Source organism: Octodon degus, unplaced genomic scaffold (assembly GCF_000260255.1).
Source record: "Octodon degus isolate 3935 unplaced genomic scaffold, OctDeg1.0 scaffold00322, whole genome shotgun sequence".
NCBI classification, from domain to species: domain Eukaryota; kingdom Metazoa; phylum Chordata; class Mammalia; order Rodentia; family Octodontidae; genus Octodon; species Octodon degus.
This window is the reverse complement of record NW_004524898.1, coordinates 1,196,513-1,219,913: the sequence shown is the minus strand read 5'-3', so window position 1 is coordinate 1,219,913 and position 23,401 is coordinate 1,196,513. Positions and strand designations below refer to the sequence as shown.

General features: G+C 52.3%; 3 protein-coding genes and 3 pseudogenes across 5 annotated transcripts; 3 read left to right on the top strand and 3 right to left on the bottom strand.

The window, feature by feature from the left end:
* Positions 1 to 4,710: 4,710 nt before the first annotated feature.
* Positions 4,711 to 7,255, top strand: Ube2m (ubiquitin conjugating enzyme E2 M). Its single transcript, XM_004647742.3, has 6 exons — positions 4,711 to 4,968; positions 5,864 to 5,958; positions 6,079 to 6,117; positions 6,212 to 6,315; positions 6,588 to 6,651; positions 6,734 to 7,255. Exons 1-6 carry the CDS (start codon positions 4,860 to 4,862, stop codon positions 6,872 to 6,874), a joined length of 552 nt encoding a protein of 183 aa, XP_004647799.1. The 5' UTR covers positions 4,711 to 4,859; the 3' UTR covers positions 6,875 to 7,255.
* Positions 7,256 to 7,672: 417 nt separating this feature from the next.
* Positions 7,673 to 11,064, top strand: Chmp2a (charged multivesicular body protein 2A). 2 transcript variants are annotated; one of them, XM_004647741.2, is made up of 6 exons: positions 7,673 to 7,845; positions 8,404 to 8,596; positions 10,231 to 10,410; positions 10,485 to 10,615; positions 10,698 to 10,759; positions 10,854 to 11,064. In XM_004647741.2, the coding sequence occupies exons 2-6, from the start codon at positions 8,429 to 8,431 to the stop codon at positions 10,979 to 10,981; spliced, it is 669 nt and encodes a 222-aa protein (XP_004647798.1). In that variant the 5' UTR covers positions 7,673 to 7,845; positions 8,404 to 8,428; the 3' UTR covers positions 10,982 to 11,064. The 2 variants fall into 2 exon arrangements, with proteins under 2 accessions (XP_004647798.1, XP_023563797.1); XM_023708029.1 differs by lacking the exon at positions 7,673 to 7,845 and adding an exon at positions 7,870 to 8,095.
* Positions 11,065 to 11,708: 644 nt separating this feature from the next.
* Trim28 (tripartite motif containing 28) lies at positions 11,709 to 21,095 on the bottom strand. 2 transcript variants are annotated; one of them, XM_004647739.3, is made up of 17 exons: positions 20,585 to 21,093; positions 20,215 to 20,327; positions 19,881 to 20,013; positions 18,184 to 18,319; positions 17,983 to 18,099; positions 17,790 to 17,904; positions 17,560 to 17,706; positions 17,354 to 17,468; positions 14,375 to 14,481; positions 14,254 to 14,290; positions 13,503 to 13,548; positions 13,166 to 13,421; positions 12,764 to 13,083; positions 12,557 to 12,680; positions 12,384 to 12,470; positions 12,148 to 12,285; positions 11,709 to 12,049 (listed from the first exon to the last, which is right to left on the bottom strand). In XM_004647739.3, the coding sequence occupies exons 1-17, from the start codon at positions 20,922 to 20,924 to the stop codon at positions 11,873 to 11,875; spliced, it is 2,508 nt and encodes an 835-aa protein (XP_004647796.1). In that variant the 5' UTR covers positions 20,925 to 21,093; the 3' UTR covers positions 11,709 to 11,872. The 2 variants fall into 2 exon arrangements, with proteins under 2 accessions (XP_004647796.1, XP_023563775.1); XM_023708007.1 differs by lacking the exon at positions 17,560 to 17,706 and having other exon boundaries at positions 20,585 to 21,095.
* LOC111814464 lies at positions 13,555 to 14,247 on the bottom strand (annotated as a pseudogene).
* Positions 15,454 to 15,947, top strand: LOC105741182 (annotated as a pseudogene).
* The window catches only part of LOC101560867, a 24,706-nt pseudogene continuing 22,375 nt past the window's right edge, over positions 21,071 to 23,401 (bottom strand).

Sequence of the window (23,401 nt, the reverse complement as noted above, 5' to 3'; positions counted from 1 at the left end):
CTCACCAGCCCCAAAGATAGGAGCTTAACTGGTAATCCAGCCCTTGTACTGCCTCACCACCAAGGCCAGTCTCCAGGATTCTTGACCTCCCAAGCTCATCAAGTCCACCACCTTGAACAAAGCCAGTGCTGGTAGTTCCTGTGATACTGCCTTTCCCACCTGAGCTGTCCCATCCCCTTCATCCTACTAACAATACTCTCAGACAAGATTGGATGTGTTCAGGGTAGTATGGCTGTATTTTTCCCCCCAGAACGGGGATTGAACTCAGGCCCTTGCACTTGCCAGGGAAGCACTTATTCCACTGAGCCATCTCCCCAGCCCTATGACTATAGACTAACACCACACTCTCACAGCAGTCACAGCTAAAAACTTTCTCCCTACCAGTGGCCCTGTGGGTCTTCTTAGGTATGCATCCAGGGTCTATCCACTTGGGTCCACTAGGACCACTCCCAGCTCCCAAGTTTCTAGGTGGCCCCTTGCCTGGACTGTGATGCCTTGAAACTGTATACCCATTCCCATCACAACTATCCTTGGAGTTCACCCCCAAGAGGACCTGAATTAGCTCAGTCCCTAACCCAGCCAGCCAACAACCATCAGATGCAACAGCACTACTAAACTGGCAGCTGGAAATAGAGATCCTGACTGAGGATGTGTTTTTAAGACTCCCAGGAAGCCATTTTCTGGGTTTAAAGGCTGGAAAGTTTTACCTGGAAATTCAGACACTTGGAAATTTTCTGTTCCTGTATGTTTACAATCAGCAGTACTGAGGATAGAGGACCCTGCACATGGGATCCCAGCTAATGTGGGGAACACAGGCTATAAGCCAATGGCCAGTTTCTCCACCTTCTGGTGATCATTTTCATTACCCACAGGTTCCTCATCCTGATGAGTCTTCAACTACAGGCATTCAGCAAGTTGTCACAGGCAGTGAGATGACAGAAGCTTACATGCATACACACAGATTGGCACCAATATCTCACAGATTAAGACCTGGCATCCCAAGGACACTGTCCCATTGCCTCTTGTGTCCTAACCATGCCCCTCTTCCCTCTACTGGACAGACCGCTGACAGACAATCTGCTTGCCCCTCCTAATAGGTACCAGTAGCAGGAGTCAAATGATCCCATGCAATAGGTCCAGTTTAATCTCTAGACCTCGATCAAGGTCCTATTCTGTGCAGGTGTCAGCCTGACTGGCCTGTGCAGTATCAAGATCAGCAAAATGAGGCCTGTGTGTCCATGCTTCTTCCAAAGGGAGCTGCAATTGCCAATCACTGTAAGTTAACTCCCACCACATCACAAGTCAGGCCCCTGACCTCAGGGAATGCATGTAAGTCAACCTGAACCAGGAGCCACTCCTATGTGACACAGTGGGTCTCTGGTACCTATAGTCATATCCTCCACTCCCTCCCATCACCAAAGATGCTAGGCCAGAATTTGCAGAATCACAGAGGGTAGTGATGGCCTGCCCAGCAGCCAATCAATAGTACTGACAGCCTGGACAGAACAGCCACTCAGCCCCACAGTCACTGCTATAAGAGGAATCTAGGAGCTGGGCACGGTAGCACACATGTAATTCCTACTCAGGAGGCTGAGGCAGTATGGTTGCACATAAGATTTGAAAACTTGCTGAAAAACTCAGCAAGAGTCTTGAAGTTTAAGAAATAACACAGGCATGGTGGTGCATGTTTGTGCTTCCAGCACATGGGACACTAAAGGAGGTGGATCCCAAGTTCAAGTCCACCTGCGGAATTTATCAAGAACCTGTCTCAAATGGCTCGGCACAACCCTGCCCATTTATACTCCTGTAATCGCACCACTCAGGAAGCTGAGGTAGGAGGATTGCCTCAAGTTTGAGGCCAGCCTGGACTACATAGTGAGACTCGGCCTTTAAAAACTCAAAATTTAAAAAAAAAAATTGCCTTAAAAAATAAAGGAGGGCTGGGGCGATGGCTCAGTGGAATAAGTGCTTCCCTGGCAAGCGCAAGGGTCTGAGTTCAATCCCCAGCTCTGCTAAAAATAAATAAATAAAAATTAAAAAATAAAAAAATAAAGGGCTGGGGATATTTCAGTCCTAAGTACTGCAATAAATAAATTTAAAATTTAAAAAAACAAAAAGGGGGGCCAGGGAGATGGCTCAGTAGAATAAGCACTTGCCTGGCAAGGGTCTGAGTTCAATCCCCGGTTCTGCCAAAAATAAAAATAAAAAACAAAAAAAATAATAAATAAAAAATAAAAATAAAAAACAAAAAGGACTGGAGGTATAGAAAGTAACAGAACAGTCCTTGATTCAATCCCCATATTGCTCTCACCTCCCCCCCAATAAAAGAACCTAGGAGAAGGCCACAGGCCCTAGTCAGTGGAACAGTGATAACAATGTGCCTGGCCATTACTTGGTGCCCTAATCTTGGCTCTTAAGCCCCACAGTGCTCCTCTCAAGGCTGTGTTCACGAAGTTATTCTCACACAAACCCAGTCCCTCTGACTCTATCTACGTCATTCCTCAGCATCCTGATGCTAGCCACCTATCTTCACAGCACCTCCCCTCAGATTCCCTTCCCTGCCTTCTCCTGTCCCTCGTCTCCAAAACTCAGGCTTCCCTGTATTAGCTCTTATACACACAACTGTTTCTGGTTCCAGGTTGGCAATCCCCTCCTCCCCAGTCTGGACCCCATGACCCCATTCTTCCTAATCGATGGTGCCATCCAGGCTGGACACCACACAGGCCCAGCTCTGGGTAATCCAGCATCCCTTACTGGGGGACCAATATCCCACTCCTAGATGGGCACTAGTAGGTGGACCTCAACAATGAACTGGAGGGTACACACACAGGCCAGGCTGGCCAACAGGAACCACTAAAGATTGGACTGAAACCACAGTGTGGTCATCAAGTGTTCTGTGGAAATAGCCTGTCTGAAAATAATCAGCACAGCTGTGGAGATAGCTCAGTAGAATAAGTGCCTGCCTGGCAAGCGCAAGGTCCTGAGTTTAATTCCTGGTACCGCAAAAAGAGAAAATAATCAGCACAAACTGAGTGCAGTGGCATACACCTGCAATCTCAGCACTGGTGAGGTTGATGCAGGAGGGCTGCTGTTACAGGTCAGCCTAGGCTACAAAGTGAGTCCAAGGTCACCCTGACCTACCTAGCAAGATCTTGCCAAAAGAAAGAAAAAAAAAAAAACAGCACAGAGCAGATAGCTGAGGCTAGGACCAACAGTAGAAATCATGTGGTCCCAAACCCAGCATCCTCGCCCAGCCTCTCCAGTACACAGCTCTCCTGAGCTTAGGAAAGGATGCTAGGACGTTTGGCTGGGATAACCAGGGGACAAAAAGGGCCTCTGTGCTTGTGCGAGGGGTGTCCTAATCCTGAATGCCAGTTTATTTGGTGACAGTGCTGTGTATCCTATCCAGAAGAGTCTTGCTGAAGACTGTCGAGCCCAAATCTACCCAGAGGGCCACAGGCACTCTGCTAACATCTGCCTAACGGCTCCCTTTTTCACAGAGCTGTGTATCACGGTGCAGAGCGCTGCCAAGGGCATGTGCTTCTCCTGGCATCTTGGCCCTCACTCTGGGTCCATCCCGTGTCCACTCTGGGCTGTAAACCTCGCTGTGCCTATCTCGGGTATAGGTCGGCTTGGTTTGTTTGATTTTTTGGCCCGCTCATCCTGCCCTGGGTGCTTTGCCTAAGCTTGCCTAAGCAGGGGCTTTAGACCGCTGAGCTATTTCACTGGCCCAAGGTCTGCTCGTTTTATTTACTTAAGAGCAGAATATATTTATTTGGGGAAAGAAAGCTCCTGTCCAAGAAAGGGGCAGAAAAGGGACATGAGCGGGTTGCCTCAGATCTGCTTGTTTGAAGAATGAAGTTTCATTGTGTCTCCTCAAACTCTTGGTCTCAGTGATCCTCCTTCCTTGGCCCCTCGAACAACGGTTGCTTACCTCAGTTGCAATTTCCAGGAAAAGGGGTCTAAGTTTGTGAGGGGGCACTGGAGGTGCTCGACTTGCACCCTCTAGGTAATGCCCCTGGCCTCTCCTAGCCTCTGTCTTTGTGACTCCTGAGTGCAACAATGTTATGTGACCCACCTGTGCCGCGTTGCAGCGCCAACAGTAGATGGATTGGCTGAAAGCAAGCCGCAATCATTTGCCCCACTCAAAGATGGCAGCGAGAACCGCTTCCTGCCCGGCTGGCTAGCGTTCCCGGAAACGACTGCTGGACAGCAGAAACGTCATCTCGGCGAATGGAAACACTTAGCTCTGACGAAGAAGCCGGAACCCCAAACCCGTTGCTGTGCAACAAGGGACTGCGCAGGCGCAAGGACAGGCCGGGCAGGAAGACCCGAAGCGGGCAGGAGACGGAAATACCCGAAGTGCCTAGTCGCCCGAGGCCGTTGCCGACCTCCGCGCCGAACCACGGAAGCCCAGCCTCCTCCCGTGTGCTGCAGCCACTGCGGCTGCCGCCTTCCTTCTTCCACCCTGAGCCGCAGCCCCCTCTCCGAGGGACCAGTAAAGCGGCGAGACCCGGCAAGCCCCACGCCTCCGCCTGCAGCTGGGCCTCTTAAGACCTGAGCGGGAAAGGGAAGGAAGGCGAGGCCGGGGTCTTGGGGTGGGGCCAGGCGGGCCCGACAATAGCCGAGTCCGCCCGAGTGCTGCCGAGGGACTCCGAGGCGCCGGGCCAGGCCGAAGCCGGACTACGGGAGCCGAGGCGGGCCGCGCGGGGCAGCGCGGCAGGCCCGGCGGGCGGCGGCAGCGGCGAAGGCCGCAGCAGCGGGTCCTAGGAGCAGAACGACGCGGGAGGCGGCGGGGGGCCGGTAGCTAAGGTCCTGGGCCCCGCGGCGGCGGCGACAGCAGCGGCGGCGGCGGCAGGATGATCAAGCTGTTCTCGCTGAAGCAGCAGAAGAAGGAGGAGGAGTCGGCTGGCGGCACCAAGGGCAGCAGCAAGAAGGCGTCGGCAGCGCAGCTGCGGATCCAGAAGGGTAGGGCATCGGGCTGAGGCTGGGGTGGGGTGGCGGGGTCCGGGCCGGTAGCTGCGGCGCGGGAGGAGGGCGCACGGTGGTCGCTAGGGCCGGGGGAGGGGAGGGCTGTTGGGGAGGCCGGGCGTCCGGCATTGGCTAACCGGAATCTGAGTGTTGGGGGTGCTGAGAGTCCGGGGTTCAGGCTCGAGCTTGAGTTTGGTGTGAGACCGAGTAGAGAAAGGGTGGCAGGGGCCAGGAACTGGAGACACGAGGGATGATTTAGCGTATTATTCTGGGGTCAGACGGGGGTCTGGGACTGACAGGTGGACGAGGGAGGGATGTGGGTGCTGAAAACTAGGAGAGAATTTAGGCCATCATGCTTCGAATTTCAGGATCGGAGAGTGGGCTGGGGGCCGGGGACTTAAAGACTGTAAAATTAGGTAGGAAGCTGAGTTTGGAATGACACCCGGAGAAGTGAAACCAGGAATGATCTGAGGTGGGTGGTCTGTGCGGAGGGGGGTGGGGTAATCAGGGGATTGGGTTAACAATACATGATGAAGAGTAGAGTCATAGCTGGGGAGCCTGGGGTGTGTAGTGCTCAGAAGCTGTTGGAGGCCAGAAATTTGGAGCGCTGGTCACTGGTGAGTTGGGACATTTCAGAGCCAGTTTGGGGAAACTTGAGAGCTCTGGGCTTAGGGGAGTCAGGGTTCGCCTTGTCCCAGAGATGGGACCTACAGCCACAATGGAAGACACAGGTTAGGGGTGCATATTTAAATGAGCCCACCTGAAGACTAGAACCCAGGCACCAGAGACCCAGGAGGCCATATGACTCCGCTGACACCTACTGAGAACTCCCTTTCTCTCACCTGGCCTTTTTTCCCCCTCCCTGTTCCCTTCCTCTATTTATCCAACTCAGATATAAACGAACTAAACCTGCCCAAAACGTGTGACATCAGCTTCTCAGATCCAGACGACCTCCTCAACTTCAAGCTGGTTATCTCTCCTGATGAGGTAAAAGTATATATAGCTAGGCTCCCAGGAACAGACTAGGGTGGCTCCACTGGAAGAAGGGAAAACCTACAGGCCCTGTAAAATACGGTCCTAATGCCACTTTCTTTCCTCTTCTTCCAGGGCTTTTACAAGAGTGGAAAGTTTGTGTTCAGTTTTAAGGTGAGTCCCAAATGGGCAGAGGTGACTGTTGACTGAGAAGGCAGCAGCTGAAACCCTGCCAGACACCTCCCCACTTCTCTTTTCTTGGAGCCAGGTAGGCCAGGGTTACCCACATGACCCCCCCAAGGTGAAGTGTGAGACGATGGTTTATCACCCTAACATTGACCTCGAGGGCAACGTCTGCCTCAACATCCTCAGGTGAGAGCACTGGCCCTCCACTGCCCTCCCCAGCCCCGCTTGCCAGGCCCCTTCCTCATCTTGGGCACTGTATCACTCTGTCCCTTCCCTCCCACTGTAAGTCATCTTCCTAAGTAGCTTTCCCCCATGGCCTGTCCTGCTCCATGCCTTTCCCTGGCTTCTCGCATCTTCACTGCATTCTATGAACTTGCCCCGTCCAGTACCAAGCAGCAGGGCCTGTGGCAGTCACCTTCCTACTCACTACCCCTCACCCTGATGCTCTCTATCCACAGAGAGGACTGGAAGCCAGTCCTTACGATAAACTCCATAATTTATGGCCTGCAGTATCTCTTCTTGGTGAGTAGGGTTGGGCATTTGGGACCAGGGAAGGTTTGCCTTCTGCCCTTGGGCCCATTGACCCTACTTGTACTGGCTACAGGAGCCCAACCCCGAGGACCCACTGAACAAGGAGGCTGCCGAGGTCCTGCAAAACAACCGGCGGCTGTTCGAGCAAAATGTGCAGCGCTCCATGAGAGGTGGCTACATCGGCTCCACCTATTTCGAGCGCTGCCTGAAATAGGGTCGGCGCATACACACCCCGCCAGGGCCACCAGCCCAGGCATCCCCTGCAGATATTTATTGGGGGACACGGGAGGTGGGTGGGAAATGGCCAGTGGAGGAATACCTGCCTTGGCCTTGCCTCCCCTCCTTGCCACCTGCCCCTAGGTATTTTTTTTTTAACCACCACATGAATCCGGTTGGCACTTCCTCCCCTGACCAGCTCAGTGATGGGAAATGAATTGGCTTGTCTAGCACCCCCCCCACACTGGGTACTTTTCTAGCCCCGACTCTGGGCTGTGGGGTGTGAAGGCCAGGGGCCTGGGTAGCTGGGCCCAGGCAACCCCCCCCCCTTTCCACCACCGGAGGTCATAGCAGTCTATTAAAGGGGAATGTTACTGCATGGCCTCTGCCTCGTCCTTCCGTGGGGCGGGAGGGCCAGGTAAGGTGTGCGTGCGCGTAAGGGTGTTATTTGGGGCCGCTGATCTGGGCAGGATGGAGGACTCCCATCACCCCCTGCCTGTAGAGGGAAAAGTGCACCACCCCACTCCTGCGTCTAGCACTGCCTTCTGCAATGTGCAAGCCCGTGGGGGAGATTCCTGCCTAATGCTCTCCAAGGCTTTGCACAGAAGTCAAAGATTCTGCGGATGAATCGTGTCCTAATGCGGTGGGAGGTGGGACCTGCAGGGTGGACCAACGAGGACTGCTGTCGCACGGCCGCAACCCTGGCCCGCGGGGGTGGGGCTTGTGTGGCGCGATCTCGGGATTGCGCATGCGCTTGGAAGCAGGTCAGCCCTGCGCATGCGCGCGCTCACGCTGCTTCCCAGCAGTCTGCGTATGGGCGGGGTGTGAAGCGTCAGGTCGTTTGATCCGGAAACGGCGGCGGTAGCGGAGGCAACAGGAGCGAGGGGCGCCCGGTTAGTGGGTACGCCGGAGATCCAAGCGGGGGGGAGCGTGACCCGGAAGCGGAAGCGAGCCTCCGTGCCAGCTCCGGTGAGTGGCTCCCGCTGGGCCGCAGGTCTGGGCAGCCCAGTGTCCCAGAGTTTGGGCCAAGGAATCGGGTGCATTGGAGTCCTGTCGGACCCGATCCTCTTTTGGGGTTCCCTGAGCCGCTGTGTTTCGGCACGTTGAGTGCCCCCACCTAATAGAGCCTCTCAAGCCAGGGTCCCCGGTTGTGCATGCCACTGCCCTGCCCAGAGCCCCACGCCCATTCTGCCACAGCTGCCTTGTCCGACGTGCTCAGGTTCCCAAATGCAGTAGTGCTCCCAGGTCCTCCCCCAACCCCAACCCCTCCAAGACGCCAAAGCCACACCTCTGGCTCTAGAAAGTAAAGCTGAACTTCAGGCCCTGACATCCTTGGGCAAGGGGATGGAGGAAGGCTTGGGCGAGCGTAGTGGATGACTTTTAGCTCCGGCTAAGGCCCCTTGTATCCCCACGGCTGCTCCCTTCCGGTCTTGCATACCTCCTATCCCCACCCACCCCTGCATGAACCTGTTTTGCCTCCTGCCTCCTTCTGGGCCCCACCCCTACAGCTCAGCCTTACTCTCCCAGGCCTGCCATTGGATTCTTAGCTACCATGGACCTGTTGTTTGGGCGCCGGAAGACGCCAGAGGAGCTGCTGCGCCAGAACCAGCGGGCTCTAAACCGTGCCATGCGTGAGCTAGACCGGGAACGACAGAAGCTGGAGACTCAGGAGAAGAAAATCATTGCAGACATCAAAAAGATGGCCAAGCAAGGACAGATGGTAAGCATCCGTGGTCAGAGGCAAGATGGCATACACTACGATGATAGTGAACAAAATAGGACACCAAAATAAATAAATAAAAACAAAAAAAAAAAAAAAAAAAAAACGGGACACAAAAAACAAGCCCTTCGACGAATGCTAGGTGAAAGATGAGCAGGGTTCCCCTAATTTAGCAGTCTGGTGAGACCACCTTCTTGGCAGTCCTATCAGCCAAGACTTGAGTGTTGAGATTGAACTTCTGAAGACTTTGGCCAGCGCATTAGCAAGCATTAGGTTTTGTTTTGTTTTGACCACAGGGTCTCCCTATGCTGTTCAGGCTGTCTCTGACCTCACTTTGTACCTCTGCTAGATTACATGCCTGCACCACCACTCCCAGGCAGATGTTAGCCTCAGCAAACGCAACTGAGAGGTGGACACCAGACTAAGACTTGTATAAACAGTAGGCAGAGATGAAGGGTAACAAAAATAAGCTTTGAAGCTGGGGAGATAGCTCAGTAGAATAAGTGCCTGCCTGGCAAACACAAATGCCTGAGTTCAATCTCCAGTTCTGCAAAAAAACAAACAAAAACAACTAAAAATAAGCTTTGAGGTTGTGTATGGCCTCTCATACCTGTAATCTCAGCACTCTGGGAGTGAGGCAAGAGGATCCCAGCCTTTTTAATTGTTTGATACAATGTCACATAGTTCAGACTTGTGATCCTCCTGGCTCAGCCTCCCGAGTGCTGGGATTACAGGTGTGGGACACCATACCTAGTCTGGCCTCCCAGGCCAGCTCATCTCCTATGTCTACCTTCCAGGATCCTGGAATTACCACAGGCATGTGTCATACCTAGCAAAAATAAGAAAATAAAAACTTTAGGGGCCGGGGAAATAGCTCAGTACAATAAGCGCTTGCCTGGCAAGTTCAGGGTCCTGAGTTCAATCCCTGGTTCTGCAAAAAATAAAAACTAAATAAATGCCTGGGGATATAATTCAACATAAAAGCCTTGGGTTTGGTTCCTTTTTTTTTTTTTTTTTTTCCAGAACCAGTGATTGAACTCAGGCCCTTGTGCTTGCCAGGGAAGCACTTAATTCCATTGAGCCATCTCGCCAGCCCTTGAAGTACATTTTTAAAAGAGACTTTGACCAAAAGGCCAGTGAGAAGAGAGCCAGAACAAGAGTAGTAAAGTTTTCGTGTTTATTTTGTTTTCCATCTGAGATGGCCTTAGCCCAGACTACCCAAACTCATAATCCACAAGTGCTAAGAATCAGAGCATTATGCATGCTGGACAACTACTCTGCCTCTGAGCTACAGTCCCAGCCAAAGCAGATTCGCTGTCCAGGCTGGGGATAGAAATGACATGTTAAAACTCCAAGTGACACTGGATACGGAAGGAGACAAAACAAAAAATAACTGAGCCTTAGCCTACCTTCCAGTACTTAGGGATCGTGTAGGTTGGTCAGCAAGTGAAATCAGAACCACCAGTGACTATTGGTAGTAACTTTGAATGAAGCCTCACTCTCAAGATTATACCCTTAGGGGCCAGGGAGATGGCTCAGTAGAATAAGCACTTGCCTGGCAAGCACAAGGGCTTGAGTTCAATCCCCGGTTCCGCAAAAAAAAAAAAGACATACCTTCATTCTTCCCTCTACAGGATGCTGTGCGCATCATGGCAAAAGACCTCGTGCGTACCCGGCGCTATGTGCGCAAGTTTGTATTGATGCGGGCCAACATCCAGGCTGTGTCCTTGAAGATACAGACGCTGAAGTCCAACAACTCCATGGCACAAGCCATGAAGGGCGTCACCAAGGCCATGGGTACCATGAACAGACAGGTATGTCTCCCCATCCCCTCCACACCCCCGCTGACCGACCCTCAGCACCCAGACTCACCCTCCCCCACTTCCAGCTGAAACTGCCCCAGATCCAGAAGATCATGATGGAGTTTGAGCGGCAGGCAGAGATCATGGACATGAAGGAGGAGATGATGAATGATGCCATTGACGATGCCATGGGCGATGAGGAAGATGAGGAAGAGAGGTGTGAAGAAACTGGGTGAGAAGGTGGGGACGCTTTACTCTCACCCACATGGAGCCCTGAGCATGTTCTCTCTCTCCTTTAGTGATGCTGTAGTGTCCCAGGTCCTAGATGAGCTGGGACTGAGCCTGACAGATGAGCTATCAAGTGAGTGCCACAGATCCACTTACTTTCCACACACAAGCCTAGAGTTGTACACACAAGCCTAGACCCCCTAACCTCCTGCATCCTCTCCTCACAGATCTCCCCTCCACGGGAGGCTCGCTCAGTGTGGCTACTGGCGGGAAGAAGGCAGAGGCTGCAGCCTCAACCCTAGCTGATGCAGATGCAGACCTTGAGGAGCGACTCAAGAACCTGCGGAGAGACTAATCACCCCTACTGCTGGGCAAGTGGCCGAAGAGATGCTGAGTGTCTTTACCATGCCCATCTGTAATAAATGAAACTAAATGCTAGTTCTCAAGCCTGTGTGCCTGGCATCCGTGGGGCAGGCTGTGTTCCTAGGTTAGGATTGGGGCAGAGGCAGACAGGCCATGCCCACTTGCGGTCTTCTGCCTAGTACCTGTGTCTACTGAAAAAGTGGTGGAGCCCTTCAAGACAGTGCTAGCATCCCAAGTATAGCCCTGAATCCTTCAGTTTTGGAGAAGAAAGTTCAAGCCCAGCCTAACTCAGCAAGACTATCTCAAAAAATAAAGGGCTAGTGAGTTAGCTCAGGACAAAGGTCCTAGACCAATGGGAGTCAATAGCCAGGCCCAACTTGGGCATCTCAGTAGCACACAAGGATAAATAGAAGGAAACCTTCAGAGCTGCACACCTGCCTGATGAAAACCCCCAAGGGCAAAGTCCTAAAGAACGTGGTTAACCAAGTAAGGTATGCGATGAAGTAGTTTTCAGGCCTACCCACCAGGGTCCTCTGCTAGCTTCCAGGATACACACCATCAACATACACACCCATACGAGGCCCAAGAGGTTTTTCCCCACCCTCTTGGTACCCAGACAAGTTCAAAGAGGTCCAAGAAAGATCCCTTATGTTACCCATGCCTGACAGGAGCAGGTAAAAGACCTGCTCCTGTACCACAGCCCCTAACCAGCCAAGGCCTGAGGAGCCAGTGAAGTTTTTATTAAATCCACAGAAGTAAAAACCATTTTGTGAGGGACTGGGGGATGGAACCACCAGGGAGTGGGGGTCAGGCCACAAAGTAGTAGTAGGATGGGGGTGATAGGACACAGAGCAGGGCCACGCTGCCCATACCGGACCCAGCTTCAGGGACCATCACCAGAGCCACCAGATAGCTCCTGGGAACTTAGACCAGCACTTGGCAAGCTCAATGGCGGGGGTTCCACCAGCACAGCAGAGAACTTGGTGTCACCGAAGGCCTCATTCATGCGCGTCTCGAAGAAGCGCTGCAGACCGATGATGGACTGCACATCCGCCTTGTCCTAGTCCAAGCAAAGATACAATGGATGGGTAGGTCCTAACTTCCATATCCCATTTGCCCTGTCCTATGGGCCACGCACTTTCCTCATTCCATGCTCACCTCCGTCAGCTTATTAAACTGCTTAAACATGCGACCCACGTCCTGGGCAAACTCCTGGGGGGAACTATAAGGGGGTGACAGCTTTTCCTGCAGGCGAGCACGTATCAGGGTCAGGTCCAAGGTACCACCAGGCTGTTCCTGCAGGCAAAAATGTACACCTTAAACGTGGGACCCAACATTCCACACCTCCTTCCTTTCCCACACCACCTCCCTTTCCTGTTCTACAATGCACTAACCATGGAGAAGGTGGAATCTGTGGCCAACTGGTGCAGGGGACGGCAGGGCTCATGACAGAATAGAGCCAGCAGGACGCGCTCACATTTCTAAACAGGACAGGACAGATCAAAACTGCACAATGCACAAGGGTAAAACCACTGGGCCACCCACATTTGAATACCTGGACACTCACCCGCTGGTTGGCCGGGGAGAGCTTAGCTACCACATCAGCACTGTCAGCACCATCCATGCTCAGGTTGCCGTCCTCCTCTTTCAGGTCAGGGAGTATGTGGCAGAGTGAGCAGCTCCATTCCTCCCTGGAGTTAAAAAAGGAACAAATGCACAAGAACCCACCCAGCCACACATTCAATGCTGAGACTACACCAACCCTCACACGCACCCTGGTACATCTTGCAGGGCAGGCAGGTGGCAGTCCAGATGGAAGCAAAACTCACACTGGTTGCACATGACCAGGTCACCTGGCTTCTGGCAGACACGGCAGATGGTGGCACTGTCATCCAGATTGCCTGGGCCACCAGCTGGGGCTGAGGGAACCTCAGGGGCTACCACCTCCAGGCCTGAGCTAGTACTGCCACTGGGTGAGGCCAGGCGGGGGCCTTCATTACCAGGGCCCTCAGAAAGAGCCATCAGCACAGGCTTGGTCTCTGGGCCCTCAGTCGCAGCAGGAGGGGCTCCAATGGCAGCCTCTGTCTCCTCCTCCTAAATGATGACAAGACTGTTAAAGGGAGTCCACAGCTAACAGATGCCACCTTCTCAACACGGGCCCTTGGGACAAGCTAACCTTAACAATGGCCATGCCAGGGAGAGGTGGGGCACCAGGTACACCAGGAGGCGCAGTCCCAGGCTGACCAGCAGCTGCTGCAGCAGCAGCACCACGCTCAATAACAATGAGATTGTAGTCCTCAGTGGTGCTGCCCGGAAAGACCTTGAAGACAGGCGGCTGGCTGTCAGCTGTAAGGTCCAGGTCCAAGCGTTCTAGGCTCACACGTGGCACTTTGCGCATGAGACCGCTCACCTCGCCCTCACCAGAGCGGGACCTGTAGAAGCACTTGCATGAGTACTTCCACCCCTACACATGACCTGTACACCACCCAAGGGACCACCACACACACACGTACCGCTTTACGCCAGACACATGAGGCTCTGCACTGGAGTAGGGGTCATCTGCTCAGAAAACAGAAAAGGGGACGGCAGAGTGAGGGCAGACCCAGGCACTCACTAGAGCCCTGCTACACACTGGGCCAGTAACTACGAATTCTTTTTTTTTTTAATACTAAATATTTTATTATATGTTGGCACCAGCATATATAAAATACCTTCATGAAATAGAAATTCATGAAAATCCAGAGATAAATGTTAAGAACAAAGTAGAAGTTTGTATGTTATGGCACATGTTAAGAAAGGGGAAGTTGTACAGACTTCAATTTTCTTTTTCTGAATAGTCACTGGTTGGTTAAAAGTGGTCTGGGAAACTCCTAAGAATTCATTTGACTACAAAAACGAACAAACTTTCTGCGGTCTGAACGGATTTGTACTTGAGGATACTCCAGTCAGCAAAGGATCATGCTGAGTATTCTGCAGGCAGAACTGTTTTAAGTCTGCAGCTGCCTGGGAAACCTTCACGCAGTTGAGCCTGGCCTCCAGCCGGAGCTGTTGAACCACTTTCTTCATGGCAGCGATGCTGGAAGAGCCAGACATAGTACACCCGAGGACCAGGCCAACGCAAGGGCCAGGGGCAACGCAGCGAGGGTCAGCAGGGCCAGACAGCGAGGCGCTGAGAATCCTTTTTGACTTTTTGGTGATAAGAGTAACCTGATGCAGAACACGTACCACGGGTTTGCCCACAATGCCCTAGTCAGACCTCCTCACCTGATCCAAAGCCATAGCCTTCCTGGACCTCCATGGGCTGCAACAGAACACAGCAGAGGCCTCAGTGAGGCACGCACACTATGGGCCCAGTGTTCCACACCTGGTCCTCCCTGGTGCTCACCTGGCTACTGCTAGAACCCTGCTTGCTCAGAGGTCCTGGGGCTCTTGGGGGAGCCATGGATGCAGGGCCTGTGGAGTTGGTTCCAGGACGCTCAGCCACAATTTTGCCTGAAGAAAAATAGAAAAGCCTAAGGAGGGGCTGGGGAGATGGCACAGTGGAATAAGTGCTTCTCTGGTGAGCGCAAGGGCCTGAGTTCAATCCCCAGTTCCACCAAAAAAAAAAAAAAGCCTAAGGAGGTGCAGCTCTTGGACTGGTAAGATATTGAGACCCATACTGAGACCCAATCAGGCAGGAAGCACACCTGTAATCTCAGTACGAGAAAGCTGAGGCGGGGACTGGGGGGATGGATCAATGGAATAAGCGCTTCCCTGGCAAGTGCAAGGGTCTGAGTTCAATCCTCGGTTCCGCAAAAAAAAAAAAAAAAAAAAAAAAAAAAAGCTGAGGCAAAAGCATCACAAACTCCAATCCAACCCACCCTGGGAGATCCTGCCTCAAAGTTAAGAAATAGTACCCCCATATGTTAGTATATGCCTGAAATTCCAGTACTATGGGGGCTGAGGCAGGAGTTCAAGGCCAGCTTGGGTTAAAGTCACCTCAAAAGTACCCTAAGACAAGGGGCTGGTGAGATGGCTCAGTGGTCTAAAGCACCTACTTGGAACAAGCTTGGCAAAGCACAAGGACCATGGTTCAATCCCCCAACATCACATGCCAGCCAGCCCTGCCCCCTGGTGGGCTGAGCTGGCCACACACACACACACACACACAAATAAATAAAATTACAAAAATAAATGTTTTTTTTTAAAAAAGAAAGATAGTTGGGGAAGCTTAAGAAAAAGCCACAAGTAAATCATCTTCGAAAAAAAAATAATAATAAAAAAAAAAGTACCCTAAGACAGGAGTGGTGATGCACACCTACCATCCGGGCACCTGGGAGGTTTTGGAAGGAGGATCACTGCAAGTCTAAGCCTAGCCTGGGCAACAGTTGTTAAAATTTTTTTAAAAAATAGGTAGAAGGAAAGGTAGGAGAATGAGGAAAAGAAATCAAACATTGGTTTGCCTCTCGGAAACCACCTGCTGGCATGGCTGACCAATTGAAGAGCTGATTGCAGAATTCAAAGAAGCTTTTTCACTACGCAACAAGGACGGTGATGGAACTGTAACAACAAAGGAGCTGGGAACTGTAGTGAGGTCTCTGGGGCAGAATCCCACAGAAGCAGAGTTACAGGACATGACCAATGAAGTAGATGCAGATGGAAATGGTACAACTGACTTCCCTGAATTTCTAACAATGATAGCAAGAAAAAGGAAAGACACTGAAGAAATTAGAGAAGCATTCCGTGTATTTGATAAGGATGGCAATGCTTATATTAGTGCAGCAGAGCTTCGCCACGTGATGATGAACCTTGGAGAAGTCAACAGACGAAGAGATTGATGACATGATCAGGGAAGCAGATACTGATGGTGATGGCCAAGGAAACTATGAAGAGTTTGTAAGCATGGTACAGAACTGTGAAGACGCTGTACAGAATGCATTAAATTTCTTGTACAAATTTGCCTTTTCTTTGTAACTTATCTGTAAAGTTTCCCCCTGTCCAAAAAAATATGTAATTAGGACTTCATTCCATGTTTTCTTTCCTTATTTGACTGTCACTGTCCTGAAAACTTATTTTAGAAAATCGATCAAGTAACATGGTGCATGTGGCTTACTCTGGATATGTCTAAGCCCTTCTCTACATCTAAGCTTAGATGGAGTTGGTCAAATGAAGGAACATCTGGGTTATGCTTTTTTTTTAAGTAGTTTTCCTAGGAATTATCAGCTTGCTGTTGACGTGTGGAGCTGTAACTCTGCATTGCTGCGGACAGCCAACAAATGTACTTCAAAGCTGTACTATTTGCAGAACAGATGTATTTTCCAGGCACTTGTTCATTATTTTTTTTGTACTGCTGGTCTTCTACCAGAAACATTTTCTTTCATGGTTTCTTGCTTTTTAAACTGTTTTAGCCACTTAAAAAAAAATCTGCTTATGGCACAACTTGCCTCAAATTCATTCCAAGTTGGGCCGGGGAGATGGCTCAGTGGAGTAAGCCCTTCCCTGGCAGGCGCAAGGACCCGAGTTCAATCCCCGGTTCCACAAAAAAAAAAAAAAAAAAATTCATTCCAAGTTGTAATTTGTTTTCCAATGAAATTACAATTTACCCAATTGTTAAAAAAAAATCACAACTCGGGCTGGTAAGATGGCTCAGTGGTCTAAAGCACCTACTTAGAAAAGCACAGGGACTGCGGTTCGGTCCCCCAGCACCACATGCCGGCCGGCCCCGCCCCCTGGTGGGCTGAGCTGGCCACACACACACACACACACACACACACACACGAATATTTAAAAAAAAAATCACAACTCAAGTTATATCATGTAAAAGTACAAATTCTTTATAATGCAGTTGTTTTACCTAAGACCTATCAGTAAACTTAATTAAAATATACATATATAAATTTTAAAAAGGGCTGGAGCTGCAACATAAAGGTTCCCATGAACCAGCTACCTTCTCCATGCTGAGCGCACCCTAGAAAAGGATGAAAGCAGGACACTAGGGTTGCTGACATAGCTCAGTGGACTAATGGCCTCCAAAGGTAAGCCCAGGAATGGCACCACATAGCATACCGCACTGGCCCCAGCTCAGGGCACACCACTGAGACTGGGTGTGGTGGCACACCTGTAATCCCAGGGCTGGGGAGGCTGAAAACATGAGGATCACTATGAGTCCAAGCTGCACAGTGAGACCCTGTACCAGATACATAAAAAAGGAAAAATCAGGGGCTGGGGAGAGAGCTCAGTAGGATAAGCGCTTGCCTGGCAAGTGTAAGAGCCTGAGTTCAATCCCCAGTTCCACCAAAAAAAAAAAAAGGAAAAATCAAAAAGCACTTATTCTACTGAGCCATCTCCCCATCTAGCTTTGTACAAAACGAAGACAGGAACCTACCGAAGGCCTCGGCACTCTTGGTCCAGGCGTTGAGGTCCCACTGAAACTTCATCTCGCCATGTGGTTCTACTGGGTCCACAATCATCTTAAGAGCTCGATGCAGCTGAAAATAGATCTGTGGGAAGAAAAGGAACAGAGCCTAAGCACACTGGGACCAAACAGATTCACCACTTGGGGACCAACTACCAGCAGACACCAACACACACCAGCTTCTTTGACAGCAGCAGGGCTGTGTTGTTGTCACTCTCCAGAGCCCAAGAAGCAAACCGCAGAATGTGTTCCTGGTGCTTCTGGATCTTGGTCAAGGCCCAGTGCTGCCGTTCCAGACGCTCCTGCTGCCCCTCAGTTACCTTCTGCAGATCAAAGCAAATAAGTCATGAGGCAAGGGTTGACAGCAGGCTCTTCATCATCAGTTCTCCCCATGCACATGGCTTACCTGGGCATCATTGACCAGCACACGGCCCCGTTTGTTCAGCTCCTTCATGATCTGCAAGATAGCCATCTTGACATCTACCTGCACACGCTTCTGCACATCAGACACCTGGCGGATCCTACAGAACAAGGCAAGTCAGACACGGAAGAAGTACTTTACCCCAAGTCCTATACCCAGCCCTGACACCCACACTTACGAGCTCCGAACCTCCTTAGTACTCTTCTGCAATGTAGCATGTCTATCCCCAAGGCACTTCACCATTGAGGCTAGGACCTTACGTTGGTTCCTCACTGCATCCTCCAGGAACTGGTACCTAAAGACAAACGAATGGTCCTACAAGTGAGGCCCGGGAATAGGTGGCACCCACACCCCCAACCCATCCAGCCTCAGGACTTACTTGTGGTCCTTATGAGCGTTGAGCTGGCAGTCTCGACAGGTGAGGGTATCACAGCTCTCACAGAACAGCACTAGAGGCTCATGTTTGTGCACACTGCAGTAGACAGTGCGTTCACCATCACGGGACTTGGCTGGCCCTGGGGAGTGGGAACCATGAGGCTGGACACTGGCCCTGTGCACCTAACACTCAAAACAAGAGGGCCAGGAGGATAGCTCAGGGGCATAAGTGCCTGCCTTGCAAACACAAGGTCCCAAGTTTGATCCCAACTCAAACAAGAAACAGTTCAGGATTTCCTTCCAGTCTTACCACTCTGACCTGTGTAAAGAATATCTATCGGCCACAGCAATGGCAGCTCCTTGCTCTCAGAACCTTCTCCCCTAGCCTGCCAAGGAAAGTATCTACTTCTTTTAGTTTCTGTAAGTAACACATAAAATGATGACAGCCTCTTGTCAGCAGCGAACTTCTCTTTGCTGTTCCCTCTACTAAAAGCTTGTCTAGGGTTACAGACTCAGAATTCTCCCTGCCAACGAAGTTACCTCCAAAATGCACTTTTTTCCTTTGTTCATGTTTCCCCTTCCCTTCCCTGACAGAATGATTAAAGTCTCTTGTAATTCAAGAACTCACATAAGGCTTTGCCAGGTACTCTCAGACTGGAAAAGGTAAAGTTTTTAATTAAGACCCCCAAAATAGCATTAAGGTTCCTCAAGGTTCCAACGTTCATTCTACCCCAAAACCAAACATACCAGTAAATGTGTGCCCACCACATGAATCTTATTAATCGCCTTCTCTGTAATGCTAATTAAGCCTGACTGTACTAATGAAGCCCAAACCATGCAGTACAGATCAACTAGGCCTTGGCTTCCCAAATGCCACCCACTCCTGCACCAATGAATGAAGGGCACTGGCCTGGAACCTCTGGGAGCTAGGAACCCTGCAGACTCTTGCCATTCCCTACCAGCTCTTTCAAGCCTCAAGGCCACCACTCTTTATTACCACCTTGCCATTGCCTGAGATGCAGAGGGGTGCACTGGAACATTAAAAGATGGCTTAGGGTTGTACTGGCACACACCTGTGACTCCTGCACTTGAGAGGCTGAGGGTACAGAATTCCAGCAAGTTCAAGGCCAGCCTGCACTAAACAGGCACTCCCGTGTTAAAAAATAAAAAAAAGCAAACACAAAAGGAAAAAAGCGGAAAAAAAGAAAACAAAAAACTGCTCCTATGATTCTGAACCAGAATCAGGGCCAGGATCAGGAGCCAATCAAGCTCCTCCCCATGACAAAGCCAAAGCCCAGAAAACCCTGGCAACACCAAGACCTTTGGTAGAAGGGTTTGGGTACTTCCTGAACTCACCACTACTGGAACAAGAGACCCGGAGTCTCATCAAAAAGCCCTATCCCAGGAACCTCACCTTCCCCAAAATACTCTAAAACCCCAAAGGGCTTCCAAAAGGCACCTAGACTCCCACACAGCATGCTGAGGCAACCCTGAACATTGGGTTTCCTAACTAAAATCCCAGAGATAATGCAAGAAGCCTGGACACCTTATTTCTGAATTGTGAATCCAAGTCTTTCACATAGCATCCTCTACGTAATAACCCTAAGCCCAACATACTACCAGACACACACCAGCATTAATTATGTGTGCTAAGAAAGGCTGCGACACAAGGCAGCTCCAACATGGCACCCCTCCACCTACCAGTGGAGCGCACAGTGTGGTCCTTGGTGTACTTCACGCGCTGGTGAGCCTCCACACAGGTCTCACACAGTGGTTCAGAACACTCCACGCAATAGCTGGTGGCTGGGGCATTATCCTCACAGCTAGTGCAGCACTGTCAAAACAAAAGTAGCATCAAACAAAGGGAACACACAGACAATCCAGCATTTACCTCCAAAGAAATGCAGATTTAGGTCGGATCTTTGACCCCAGAGAGAAAACCCATCGAGATTCCCAAAATTAAGTATCGGAAGGCAACGAAGCTCCTCTGGGACGACGACAGATCCCTACATCCGCGGGATGGCAAAGAACGCACCTGGTTCGCGTCCTGTGCGTCCGAGGCAGCTTTGTTGCCACTGTCGCGCATGAAGTAATTCTCCACAATATCTTTGGAGGAACACTGCTGCTTGCACACCGGACAGTCTACCACTACAGAAGAAGCCGAGTGAAAGGCGCGCACGCTTCCCCAGCACATACCCGCTCCCCCGCCACCCGGGGCTGCTCCTTCCTCCGCCCTCACACCGAGGCTACCAACAGACCGTAGCCCCGGCCCATCCCCGGTCGCACGCAGCACCGCACGCTTAACGCACGGAGCGCTCCAGCCCACCGAGCTCGCGCTCGCACAGGCGCAGTGCCGCGCGCTGGATCCGGGGCGGAGGGAGGGGGAGGGGCATCTCCGAACTCACTGGTGTTCTCCCCCGTAGCGGCGCCGTCCCCCGCGCTGTTGGCAGAGGCGGGCGCGGCAGGCCCGAGACAAGCGCTGCAAGCCGAATGTAGGCAGGGCAGCAACCGCGGCTCGCGCTCCGGCCGCAGGCGCTCTCGGCACAGGCCGCAGTGCTCCAGCAGCTCCAGCGCCTCACCGCCACCCCCTGAGGGGGACGACGCTGAGGCAGACGCCGAGGCCGCAGCCGAGGAGGCGCCCGCGCGCTTCTCGCCACCAGCGGAACCCTCGGCAGGCCCCGGGCTGCCTGAGGCGGCCGAGGCCGCCGCCGCGGAGGCGGCCGCTGCCGCCGCCGAGGCCGCCATTCACACGCCGCCGGGGTAACCCAGGGAGGGAGGAGGGGCGCAGGGCCCGACGCGCAGGCGCAGACGCGCTCTCGCGGCCAACGGCTGGGCCGCTGCTGCTGCTGCTGCCGCCGCCGCGACAAGGCCAAGGGCCGCCACGCGTTCGCTCAGCCGCTGGCCGCCGCGTGCCAGACGCTGCCCGCTCCCCTGCGCACGGCCCCGCCCGCAGTCTTCCCGAGCAGCCCCAGGTCACGCGCTACGAGAACGAACTCGACCGAGCGCCCGCTCGCAGAAAGAGCCACGGCCTGGGGGCGGGGCAGAAATAAGTGGCGCCGCCGCCGCGGTTGCGCACGAGCGTAGCCGCCGCACGCCTGGGGGCGGAGCCACACCGGGCCCTGCGGATTGGCCGAGAGTACGCCTGCGCACAGCCCTCCCTTGCGGGGCAACCCACGGGCCGGAGGGCGGGTCGTGTGTGGAGTCACCGCCCACCGAGATGGGCCCCGCCGGGCTTGTGCTCGGTTGCTACAGCGACGTTTCCCATTTCCCGGGCTGTACTCCCAAGCCCGCTGCAGCTGTAGACTCGATGCCCACGTGCACGTGCAGTGCAGTACAGTACGGACTTGTACCCCAGTCTGCTCCCTCTCCGCAGGCGTGGGCTGTCTACGGCCTTGGCGTCACTGGTAGTTCAGGAGAGCGCTTGTGGCCCCCGCAGGTAGTGCGCGGGACGGTGCCTGGGCACTGGGTCTGGCCTCTCTAACGCAAAAGTCATGGTAACCTGTTAACTTGAGAAATACAAAACCTTGGCAAATCAAACGCCGATCACCAAGAGCAGCCAGTCTGTAAAATTCCTTCCAGCCTCTCCCAAGTTTTAAGCTGGCCCTTCTACTTTCATGCTTTTCCGAGAGAAGCAGGGTCTGTGTTAAATTTTGCCTGAGCTACACAGGCTCAGCAGGGAGAGGGGTGCTCTCTGAGGGTAAAGCAGGGTTTTGCAGACTGCAACCCTCTGGAGGACCCGGTGGGGACGGGGGAGCTGCACCTTGGAACCCAGCCATCGGCAACGCTGGGGACCCCCAGTTCAGAACCGGACCCCAGCGCTGCCGCCTCTACCCAAACCCCAGACCGGTCTCCGTTTCCAACAGCCGGGCTTTCTGCCCCCACCCTGCCTTTGTTCAGTCCGCGTGGCCCCCGGGCCGTCCCACCTCTGGCCTGGCGGGCTTGCAACCCTGATTCTCCTTCCCTACCCCAGAAGGGCGAGCCCTGTTGGTGCCACGTGGAGCTCTTGGGAGGGTTGGTTGTCCACTAGAGCGCTTTGCTGAGTTCTAGCAACCCTCGCCCCTAGAACAGATCTGGAGGGCTGGGGAAGTACATAGCGGCTCAGCACCTGCCTGGCAAGCATGAGGTCCCGAGTTCAATTTCCAGCACCAAAAAGAAGTGGAACCAGGAATGGAGCTCAAGTGCCCTGGCGCTGCCAAACTCTTTTAAAAGTGGTGTCAGTAAAGAGCAGATACCTACAAACACCTGCATAAATTAAGTCTGAGCTGAAACAAGTGCAAAGGCTAAATAGGAATCTAAAGAGTGAAGACACATGGAGAGGTGGGGGTGACTGCATCTAGGCTGGTCCCTGGCACCTTGCTGTAGCCACCTGTGCTACTGGCCTTCTGTCCAGTTGTCCAGACAGGGAAAGTAAAGGCCACACACAGCAGCCCAGGGACAAGAGAGATAAGTGCCAGGGAAGTCAAGGAGCCTATGGGAATTGGCAGAGAGGGCAGGGCCAGGTCTGAACCTGCCTCAGGTCCTTTGAAAAGACAGGAACCTTAAGACTAGATAGGCATGGTGGGCTAGGAGTGCACTCTGGCTCCCTCCTGAAGAGCCAAGCCTCATCCCTCTGCTCCTTGCCAACCTCTACAAAGGTGCTCTTTTCCTGGTCCTACAGGGGCCAGGGAGAAACAAGTATACAGTGCCTGACAAATTCCCACCATCCCAATTGGACACCTGCCCACATATAGCCACCTGTCTTCCCCTAACTGTGTCTGGCTCTTTCTCACCTAAAAGTATCACACCTTCTCCAGCCACTTCCGAAAACATTTTGTGGCTACCTAGCCTAACCTGACTTCACAGGGCCTTTTTCTTTTCTTTTTTCTCAATGTCTTCTATCTTTTTTTTTTTTTTTCTTTAATTTTAGAGGAGGGTCTACAGGGTTAGATTGGACTCAGTGATCTGCCTGTTTATAGCCTCCCAAGAACAGAGACTACAGGCATGTGCCACCACACCCAGTCTGTCTTTTCCTATATCTGTCAAGCTGGGTATAAGGGCATATGCCAGTAATACCAACATTCTGGGAGTCTGAGGCAGGTTTGAGCCCAGTTGCAGCAAATTCATACTTAAATGTGACCCTGTCTCAAAACAAAAAGTAGGGGGCTGGAGATTGTAGAATGCTTGCCTAGCAAGCTGGAAGCCGTGGGTTCAGTCCTCAACACCAAAAACAATAAATAAATAAA

Bases quoted from the DNA above. Each gene is read 5' to 3' on its own strand.
- Ube2m (XM_004647742.3), top strand. From the start codon at position 4,860: ATGATCAAGCTGTTCTCGCTGAAGCAGCAGAAGAAGGAGGAGGAGTCG. The intron at 4,969-5,863 runs GTAGGGCATCGG...TATCCAACTCAG, and splicing joins GCAGCTGCGGATCCAGAAGG to ATATAAACGAACTAAACCTG. The intron at 6,652-6,733 runs GTGAGTAGGGTT...TACTGGCTACAG, and splicing joins GCCTGCAGTATCTCTTCTTG to GAGCCCAACCCCGAGGACCC.
- Chmp2a (XM_023708029.1), top strand. From the start codon at position 8,031: ATGCCACTGCCCTGCCCAGAGCCCCACGCCCATTCTGCCACAGCTGCC. The intron at 8,096-8,403 runs GTTCCCAAATGC...TTACTCTCCCAG, and splicing joins GCCTTGTCCGACGTGCTCAG to GCCTGCCATTGGATTCTTAG. The intron at 10,411-10,484 runs GTATGTCTCCCC...CCCCACTTCCAG, and splicing joins TGGGTACCATGAACAGACAG to CTGAAACTGCCCCAGATCCA.
- Trim28 (XM_004647739.3), bottom strand. From the start codon at position 20,924: ATGGCGGCCTCGGCGGCGGCAGCGGCCGCCTCCGCGGCGGCGGCCTCG. The intron at 13,549-14,253 runs GTGAGGAGGTCT...TTTTCTGAGCAG, and splicing joins AGGCTATGGCTTTGGATCAG to ATGACCCCTACTCCAGTGCA. The intron at 12,050-12,147 runs GTGAGCATGGAA...TGCTTGGACTAG, and splicing joins AGTTTAATAAGCTGACGGAG to GACAAGGCGGATGTGCAGTC.